At 50.0% G+C, this 10,298-nt stretch overlaps 1 protein-coding gene across 1 annotated transcript in view; it reads left to right on the forward strand.

The window, feature by feature from the left end:
• Positions 1 to 2,093: 2,093 nt before the first annotated feature.
• LOC107115813 (C-type lectin BfL-2-like) overlaps positions 2,094 to 10,298 on the forward strand; it is a gene marked incomplete at both ends in the record, with an annotated part of 11,854 nt that continues 3,649 nt past the window's right edge. The window contains 4 exons of the mRNA XM_015417573.1: positions 2,094 to 2,150; positions 4,620 to 4,714; positions 6,651 to 6,791; positions 8,266 to 8,383. Of these exons, the coding sequence (XP_015273059.1) occupies positions 2,094 to 2,150; positions 4,620 to 4,714; positions 6,651 to 6,791; positions 8,266 to 8,383 (411 nt within the window). The remainder of the gene's footprint in view (positions 2,151 to 4,619; positions 4,715 to 6,650; positions 6,792 to 8,265; positions 8,384 to 10,298) is intronic.

Consider the following 10,298-nt stretch of genomic DNA (forward strand, 5'->3'; position numbering starts at 1 on the left):
AGGAAAGGTTAAGGCGCTTAGGGCTCTTTAGCTTGGAGAAACGACGACTGAGGGGTGACATGATCGAGGTTTATAAGATTATGCATGGGAAAGAGCAGGTAGAGAAAGAGATACTTTTCTCCCTTTCTCACAGTACAAGAACTCCTTGTGGGCACTCAATGAAATAGTTGAGAAGTCGGGTTAGAACAGATAAAAGGACTTCTTCACCCAAAGAGTGATTAACACATGGAATTCACTGCCACAGGAAGTGGTGGCGGCTACAAGCATGGACGGCTTCAAGAGGGAATTAGATAAGCATATGGAGCAGAGGTCCATCAGTGGCTATTAGCCACAAGGTATAGATAGGGGCTCTGGGGCAAGTGATGCTCTGTCTTCTTGGTGCTTGGGGGGGGGTCAACAGTGGGAGGGCTTCTAATGTCCTGGCCCCACTGGTGGACCTCCTGATGGCACTGGTATTTCTGGCCACTGTGTGACACAGAGTGTTGGACTGGATGGGCCTTTGGCCTGATCCAACATTGGCATCTCTTATGTTCTTATGTTCTTATGACTCTAGCATTTGCTCCGCTGTCGTACCAAACCCAGGCTGGAACAGAAATCCCCCTCTGCGTCGCATGCCACTTTCACTTTCTTTGATTGTCGGCTTTTATGGCAGCGTCCAGACAGCAGGCCGCTTTCACTTCCTTCGATCTCTCGGTTTTACGGTAGCCGCCGGCATAGATTTCTGGCTGTTTCATGGCCATTCAGGGGTGACTCTGCAGTCAGTACGGTGTTGGCCCAGGGTCTTTGAATGTGGTTTCGAGCCGCATATTTTTCCGTTCCAGTGTGGGTTTGGTAAGCCAGCAGAGCAAATGCTAGATGTAGACTGGGCCACCGAGAGACTCTCTCCAAAGCTCTTTTGTTCTGGGACACTAAGCTCCCTATTTGGCACGTAAAACTGAATGCCTAGACCGGCTCTGTTCCTGGTGTGCAGAAATGTCCTCCATGGTGTTTTCGGTCAAGTCCAGCAACTGTGCCCCTGTGTCGCTAACAGGGGTCATTTCACAGAAAAAGAGGTGCAGGAGCTCACTAGCATAACTTATTAGCATAGCTTATTTGCATATGCCACACCCCCTGACATCGCCAGAAGTGTGTCAGAAGGCAACACCCACCGCTCAGGCTCCACTGGACTGTTTGGGATTGCTAGCTATTGGGGTGGGGGGAAAGTGCAGATCTGTCCTCACAGAGGAGTGAGAGCTTGTCCCTGAATAAAACTTAAAGGTCTTAAAGGTGCCACTGGACTGTTTTGGATTGCTAGCTATTGGGGGGGGGGAGAACGTGCAGATCTGTCCTCACAGAGGAGGGAGAGCTTGTACTTGAATAAACCTTGGCCTTAAAGGTGCCACTGGACTGTTTTGGATTGCTAGCTGTGGGGGGGGGGACACGCAGATCTGCCCTCAGAGAGGATGTAGAGCTTGCACCTGAAGGCTGGATGGGGTGGACTCTGCAACTTACCTGGCTACCTCTTGCTCCTCGTGGCCCGACTGAGGGCTTCTGGGAGCAGGGGGCGGGGCTGGTTGCATGTGCAACCTTGGGCACCTTACTGCCATAGCTCCGCTCCTGTGCGCTCCCGCAGGAAATGACCCCTGGCGCCAATGTTCCCTCTAAGCTGTGGAGTCTTGTGAGCAAGAATTCTTTTTTGTGAGCTACTGGCATTAAAGTTGTGAGCGAGCATTTGACTACTGCATAAATTAGTTTGATCTGTAGCCATCCTTCCTGAGCTAGGACAAAAATGTGTGAGCCGGAGGCTAAAAAACTGTCAGCTAGCTCACACTAGCTCAGCTTAGAGGGAACACTGCCTGGCGCTGACCGTATCTGTGACACCCTTGAGGAAGGAAAAGAGAGATCAGGGGACATTTCTCACACCCAGTGCACAAACCATATGTGTTTGCACAAGATAAATGTGTTTGAAATAACAGAGGATATGCAAAATACTTCCAGAGAAATGGGCCAAACCTGAAGTGTTTGCTTTTCAGTTAATTTTGCCAAAATCCTGTACAGACACACCCACACATACAGACTATAAAGGCCCGCAAGAAATGTTGTCGTTTGCACAGGTGGGAGGGAGACTGAGTCGTCATCTCATCGGATAAACCAGCTGGACGGAGGGAAAGGTGAGTACCTGCACCAGCCAACCTGGGTCTGTGTGTGGCTTGGATGCTCAGCCGCGAGGGATTCCCTGTCCCTGGAGTTCAGCATCCCAGACTGCCACTTTGAAAATGGATTCCCCGGCCTTGCTGTGTCCTTTCGACTAGTGGACACCAGGATGATCCGAGTCCAAGACAGAGAAATCGGGACCCAGTGGAGGGGGAAAGACGTCTCAGCATGCCCAAAAGAACTTTTACATTTTGTAATTGTAATCCCTTGGTGCTGGAGGGGTCTGGAATTAAAAACAGTGTTACTGGCGTGCTGTTCACATGTTATATGTATGCACCAATAAAGGTGTTCAGGGCCACTGTTGGTTCTGGAGTTGAGCCGTAGTGAACCCTTGAAATCTCCCAGGGTGGCTAGTTGGCCAGATCCTCAGATTCCACTTGGGACAGAGTTGTCTGGGGCCGTGGCTCAGTGGCAGAGCCTCTCCTTCGCATGCAGAAGGTCCCAGGTTCAATCCCCTGCATCTCCAGCTAAAAAGGACCAGGCAGGAGGTGATGGGAAAGACCTCCACCTGAGACCCTGGAGAGCTGTAAGGAGGGGCTGTGGGGCTCAGTGGCAGAGCCTCTGTTTGGCATGCAGGAGGTCCCAGGTTCAATCCTCGGCATCTCCAGTTAAAAAGGACCAGGCAGGAGGTGATGGGAAAGACCTCCGCCTGAGACCCTGGAGAGCTGTAAGGAGGGGCTGTGGCTCAGAGGCAGAGCCTCTGCTTGGCATGCAGAAGGTCCCAGGTTCAATCCCCGGCATCTCCAGTTAAAAAGGACCACGTAGGAGGTGACGGGAAAGACCTCTGCCTGAGACCCTGGAGAGCTGTAAAGGGGGGCTGTGGCTCAGTGGCAGAGCTTCTGCTTGGCATGCAGAGGGTCCCAGGTTCAATCCCCGGCATCTCCAGTTAAAAGGGACCAGGCAGGAGGTGATGGGAAAGACCTCCACCTGAGACCCTGGAGAGCTGCAAAGAGGGGCCTTGGCTCAGGGGTAGAGCCTCTGTTTGGCATGCAGCAAGGGTGTAGACTTTCCAATTTCCCGGGGGGGGGGGCCTGGGGCTGGACCAGAGGCATTGCTGTGCTAGGAGCAAGGGTGGCTCCCGGGGGAGGCTGAGCACCTTCCTTAAAATTTCGGCGGGGGCTGACAGCCCGCCGCCCCCACCAAGATTACGCCCATGGTGCAGAAGGTCCCAGGTTCCATCCCCGGCATCTCCAGTTAAAAGGACCAGGCAGGAGGTGATGGGAAAGACCTCCGCCTGAGACCCTGGAGAGCCGCTGCCAGTCTGAGTAGACAACCTTGACCTTGATGGACTGATGGTGTGATTCATGTGTGCTCATGGGCCTGTGACTCAGTGGCACAGTATCAGTGGCCACAGTATTGTTGCCTTCCGTGTCATGTTTAAAGGCACCAGCCTCGTTTTCCCAGCTCGGTTCTGACACCACGAGTGATGGCCGAGGCCATTCCAAGGGGTCATCATCTGCGTCTCTCTCTCAGCCTCCTCTCTTTTAACCGTCTGCTCTTCCTCTCCACAGGACCGGAAGAAGGAAGATGGGGCTTCTCTCCGGTTTTGGCCTGGCCTTCCTTTGGTTCCTGGTCGCCGGCCCATTCCCAAGAGTTGAGTTTCTACTGAGGACCAACTTAACTTACTCTGCACCTGTTTGCACGTAACGTTTGCACATAACAGTTCCCAGAGATGTGGAAATGTATATATTGCAGAACCCTTCCTTCCTTTTTAGGGACCGTCCCATAAGCAGGCTTCTGTCATGTCTCACTCACAGGAGGGTTCCAGAAAACCCCACTGATATAGGGTTCGTTTCCCAAGGGCACAGGGATCTAAAGAGGAACAGCTTCAGAAGGAGCTCTCTCGGCCAGGGCCCCCTCATCTCTTCGAGCCCCTGGGGCGCCTTTGGAATTCTGTGACAGGGCAGTGGGCACACCCACAAAATGGCTGCCCCGGGAGGCGGAGCCAAACACAGAGAGAAAGCGCAAGGGCAAGGGAGGAGAGGGGTAATTTCTAAAAGGACATTGAGAAAAAGGAGTGAGAGATAAAACAGATGCTGTAGTGGCAGCTGCCCCTGGGAAACATTATTTTAATTTGCAGAGCCAGTTGGCTCGTCAGTGCCCAATCAGAACCCACCTTCTAAAAACACTGGGTGGGGGGGTCAAGAAAAGTGTCGGTGGGCGTAATCGTGCCCGTGGGCGGCACGTTGGGGAGCCCCGCTCTAGACGCAAACACTGAAATGATTCTCTGGTTCTGGAAGAGAAAGTGTCTGACCGCTCTGGAAACAGAGGCTCTTTGCCAACCCCCTAGCACCCAAGGTCCCGTCCCCCGCCACCTCTCCTCACACCCAGTCCTTCTCTCCGGAGTCACAGTCATTTAACACATGACCCCCCCTCCTTCTCCCCCCCCCACTGGTCCTTCCGTCTCTCCCCCACCCCCCGAGCAGGTGTGGGAGCCTTGTCGTGCCCGACGGGATGGATGTTCTACCAAGGCAGCTGCTACGGATTCTTCGAGGACAAAATGAACTGGGCGGAGGCAGAGGTAAGGGGTCCTTCCTGGCCATTCTCTACTAAGGAAGGGAATTCAGCCTCCTGCCATCCGGACGCCTCTGGGGATTTCGTGGACAGGACAGGGAGGCCCTATTTGCAGAAAAACCGGCTAAGTTTCACTGTGGCCCTGATCTGTGGATTTAGATAGCCACAGATAGGGGGGCACCCTTGAAAAATAGATGAACGCACATGAATACTGGCATTCAGGAGGAGTCTGAATGGTGACCCGGGAGGGTTTTCGAGGCAAGAGGCAAGAGGCAGTTTGCCGTTGCCTGCCTCTGCTTTACAACCCAGGACTCGCTTGGTGGTCTCCCATCCAAGTGCAAACCCGGGCCAAAACTGCTTAGCTTCCAAGAAACACCGAGAGCAGGCTGGGCTTGTTTCCATTGCTGCTTCTGCATAGCAACCCAGGACTCCCTTGGTGGTCTCCCGTCCAAATACTGACCAGGGGTGACCTTGCTTAGCTTCCGACATCTGATGGCCTGGGGCTATCCTGGGCAATCCAGGGCAGGGCACAGGCTTTTCTGCATGAGTTCGTATCCCCGTCCTTTTTTTTAAACAATTTTTATTTATTTACTTACATACATACATGGAGCTGTGGTGGCTCAAGTGGTTAAAACGCTGAACTGCAGGCTGTGGAAGGTCGGTCATTCGGCAGTTCGAGACCTGAGTGTGCCGCATGATGGAGTGAGCTCCCGTCTCTATCTCCAGCTCCTGCCAACCTAGAAGTTTGAAAGCAAGAAATTGCAAGTAGATAAATAGGGACCACTTTGGTGGGAAGGTCCGTGTGCCTTGGTGTTTAGTCATGCCAGCCACATGACCACGGAAACGTCTTTGGACAGCGCTGGCTCTTCAGCTTGGAAACAGAGATGAGCACCGCAACCCTAGAGTCAGATTCAACTGGCTTTCGAGCAAGGGAACCTTTACCTTTACCTTTTACATACATACACATGGACAAAACCAGGGAAAAACACACACACAAAGAAAACAAGACATAAAACATATTACATAAAACAGATCCTTCCTCTTTTCATGAGTTGTATTCCTCTATACATGACTAAGTAAAAAAAAAAGTTTACAATGATTCACTCTAACTGAGTGCTCGTTTCTATCCATTTATATGCATTTGACTATGTGGTAATCCACTTATTGACAGCAGCAAGAATAGTATGGGCTAAGTTCTGGAAGAATGAAAAGACACCAGATAGATGGGATTTTATTAACGAAGTGACTGAAGCGGTTGAAATGGATAATTTAACACCAAAAAAATCCACGGAAATATGAATTCAGTTTTCCAAAAAGTACGGTATCCCCATCCTTTTATCGCCATGTTGACGGGACTGGAGGGGGAACCCATCTGTAACGGAGTGTGACTAATAAAAGGACCAATAGGCATGTCCAGTTGAAAGAGAAGTCCGGAGGCACCTTTAAGACTGACAACATTGATTCCAAGAACTCACCTCTTCAGATGCTACGAAGGAGGTCATAGTCTACCTTTTATGGAGAAAGTCACAAAAAAGGGAGGGGAGAAGGGAAGAGCTGGAGGCAGAGAGAGGCTTGGTGTGAACCCCATCATAAACCGTTCAGGTCTGAAACCAGATTACGTTCTTACACATAATGGAGAATGAGAGACGCCAGAAGGTTCAGCCTTTCTCTCAAGCGATGCAGATAAGCAAACATGATAATAAAGCAGGTGCTGCTTAGAGGCATTAGAAATTGCAAGGGGGGGGGGGACCAGCAAGAAACTTGTAGGGAGGGGGGGTCCCTTTCCCCACATCTTTGCTTCCGTTGGCTCCCCCCCCCCCCTGGTTTTAATCATAATCATAATACTATTGACCTTGCAGCCCTGGCTGGCCACAGATTGCCCCTCCCCCTCCTCTCCCTGCCCCCTGGGGTAAAAAAAGGTCTCTCCTGTGTCCCTCCCCCAGATTGACTGCCAAAGCCAAGGCACCAATGGCCACCTCGCTTCCATTGGTAGCCGAGCGGAGGGAGCCGTATTGGCCAGACACATCCAGGCCAACCAGCAAGACTGCGTCAACGTCTTCATCGGACTGCATAACCCCCAGAGGGTGAGTATCTGCCAGGCTCGTCTGTGTTCACTCACTACATTCCAACAATATTTTCCTACTGCAGGATTGAAAACAATGTTCTTCACAAAAGGCCTTGAAATCAATGAAAATCAATCGATCCAATCAATTAAATGGGGTATAATGGATATAAACTACAGCAAATGAACTCATCGATACAAACCCCAGCAAAAGAGTTTTTGTCTAAGTTTGAGGAGGAGCTTCCTAATGGCAAAGTGTGTTCAACACAGGAAGATAACAAATTGAGAGTCCAGTGGCACCTTTAAGACCAACAAAGAACAAATAATCAAACAGACAGTCCTTGAGCATTTAGAAAGGACGGCTGTAATTAATAAGAGCCAGCATGGGTTTCTCAAGAACAAGTCATGTCACACTAACCATATCTCTTTTCTTGAGGAAGTTACTACCTTGCTGGATCAGGGGAATGCTGTAGACATAGTTTATCTTGATTTCAGTAAGGCTTTTGATAAGGTTCCACATAATATACTTGTTGACAAGCTGGAAAAATGTGGTTTGGATCCTATGACAGTTCGGTTGACAGATTGTACCCAAAGAGTGCTTGTGAATGGTCCCTCATCTTCTTGGAGAGGAGTGACAAGTGGTTGGCTCAAGTATCTGTCCTGGGACCTGTTTTGTTCAACATCTTCATCAATGGTTTGGATGAAGGGATAGAGGGAATGCTTATTAAATTTGCAGATGATACTAAATTGGGAGGGATAACAAATACAGTAGAAGACAGTCAGGTACAGGATGTTCTTGACAGGCTGGAAAACTGGGCTAAAAGAACTAAAATGAATTTCAATTAGGATAATTGTAAAGTTCTTTATTTAGGTAGGAAAAATCAAATGCATAATTATAGGTTGGGGGAGACTTGTCTTGGCAGTAGTATGTGCGAAAAGGATCTAGGGGTCTTAGTAGACCACACACTGAACATCAGTCAGCAGTCAGCAGTGTGATGTGGTTGCTAAAAAGGTAAATGCGATTTTGGGCTGTATCAACAGAAGCATAGTGTCAAAACGATTAATAAAATCTTTTTAAAAAAGAAGAAGAAGGAGAAGTATAGTGTCCAGATCACGTGAAGTGATGGTACCACTTTGCTCTGGTCTGGTTAGACCTCACCTAGAGTATTGTGTTCAGTTTTGGGCACTACAATTTAAGAAGGATATTGACAAGCTGGAATGTGTCCAGAGGAGGGAACGAAGAGGGTGAGGGGTCTGGAGACCAAGTCTTCTGAGGAAAGGTTGAAGGAGCTGGGCATGTTGAGCCTGGAGAGGAGACGACGGAGAGGTGATATGATAACCGACTTTAAACCATCTAGTTTGTTTTTGTGCTGTTGGTTTTAAGTCTATGTTGGATAAGTCTCTGGGAAGGCAGCAGGCACATTTCCTAAATAAATGTACCTTTCGTTGCCTTGGTTCCCCCCCCCCCAACCAAAATTTCTTTCTTGTCACCACAGAATAGACGCTGGAGATGGTCCGATAGATCTCTGGTGAACTTCAAGTCTTGGTTGCCTGGTATGCCTGACAATTTCAATCAACTTGAAGAATACTGCACAGAGCTTTGGTGTCAGGCAGGTGAGCCCTTTGATCATGACTTGACATATATTGGGTGACCCAGAGATGGGGATATTCTCACAGAATGAGAGGCAGTACAGAATTGCATCACATGCTGTAGTGCTTTGGGAATGGGTTGTGGCTCAGTGGAAAATCCTCTGCTTTCCATGCAGAAGGTTCCAGGTTCAATCCTTAGCGTCTCCAGTTAAAAGGACCAGGCAGGAAGTAAGGTGAAAGACCTCCGCCTGAGACCCTGGAGAGCTGTAAAGAGGGGCTGTGGCTCAGTGGAAGAGCCTCTGCTTGGCATGCAGGAGGTCCCGGGTTCAGTCCCTGGCATCTCCAGTTAGAAAAGGACCAGGCAGGAGGTGATGGGAAAGACCTCTGCCTGAGAGCTGTAAAGAGGGGCTGTGGCTCAGTGGAAGAGGATCTGCTTGGCATGCGGAAGGGCCCAGGTTCAATCCCCCGGCGGCATCTCCAGTTAAAAGGACCAGGCAGGAGGTGATTGGAAAGACCTCCACCTGAGACCCTGGAGTTCTTTAAAGAGGGGCTGTGGCTCAGTGGTAGAGCATCTTGCTTGGCCTGCAGAAGGTCCCAGGTTCAGTCCCCAGCATCTCTAGATAAAAAGGATCAGGGAGGAGGTGACGGGAAAGACCTGTGCCTGAGACCCTGGAGAGCTGTAAAGTGGGCCTGTGGCTCAGTGGCAGAGCCTCTGCTTGGCATGCAGAAGGTCCCAGGTTCAATCCCCGGCAGCTCCAGTTAAATAGGATCAGGCAGGAGGTGATGGGAAAGACCTCCACCTGAGACCCTGGAGAGCTGTAAAGAGGGGCTGTGGCTCAGTGGCAGAGCCTCTGCTTGGCATGCAGAAGGTCCCAGGTTCAATCCCCGGCATCTCCAGTTAAAAGGACCAGGCAGGAGGTGATTGGAAAGGCAGAGTTGTGAGAATAAAATTAAAGTAAGGACTGAGGCAAATGTTGCTGTTGCCAAAGTAATCTTAGGATCATTATCGCTAAGTAAATAAAAGTATAGGGCAATGCCTGATCCATAATAAGTGCCTTGCTATAGTAATCCCTAATGTTCTAGATTAAAGGCTCTATTAGAAAAGTCACTTTTCGCTGAGACACATATTCAACAGGGAAATTGTAGTCGGGGCAAACGAATAGGATTCACTGTGGAATCCATTAACTTTTCCACCCAGCTCGTCCCCCAAGAATCCTAGAAAGCTCTCCATCGTTCTCTCTTTCCCATTTTTACGAAGAGAGCCCGTCTGGTGTGATGGTTAAGAGTAGCAGACTCTAATCTGGAGAACCGGGCCTGCTTCCCCACTCCTCCTCCTCCATGTGAAGCCAGCTGGGAGACCTTGGTCTAGTCACAGTTCTCTCAGAGCACTCTCAGCCCCACCTACTTCACAAGGTGACTGTTGTGGAGGGAAGGAGGGAAGGAGATTGTAAGCCACTCTGAGACTCCTTTGGGTAGAGAGAAGGGCGGTATAAAAACCAACTCTTCTTCTTTGATCCTCAGAGAACCTTGTAAAGTACGGTTAGGCTGAGAGAGATTTCACCAACAATCATACAGTGAACTTCATGACTTTATGGGGATTAGAAGGTGGTGGTGGCTACAAGCATGGGCAGCTTCAAGAGGGAATTAGATAAGCATATGCAGCAGAAGTCCATCAATGGCTATTAGCCACAAGGTATAGATAGGGACTCTGGGGCAAGTGATGCGCTGTCTTCTTGGTGCTTGGGGGGGGCAACATTGGGAGGGCTCCTAGTGTCCTAGCCCCACTGCTGGACCTCCTGATGGCTCCTGGTGTTTTTTGCCACTGTGTGACACAGAGTGCTGGACTGGATGGGCCACTGGCCTGATCCAACATCGGCTTCTCTTATGTTCTTATGTCTGGGGCAAGGGATGCTCTGTATTCTTGGTGCTTGGGGGGGGG

The sequence above is a fragment of the Gekko japonicus genome, unplaced genomic scaffold, assembly GCF_001447785.1.
Source record: "Gekko japonicus isolate JY-2015 unplaced genomic scaffold, Gekko_japonicus_V1.1 scaffold7023, whole genome shotgun sequence".
Lineage (NCBI taxonomy): Eukaryota > Metazoa > Chordata > Lepidosauria > Squamata > Gekkonidae > Gekko > Gekko japonicus.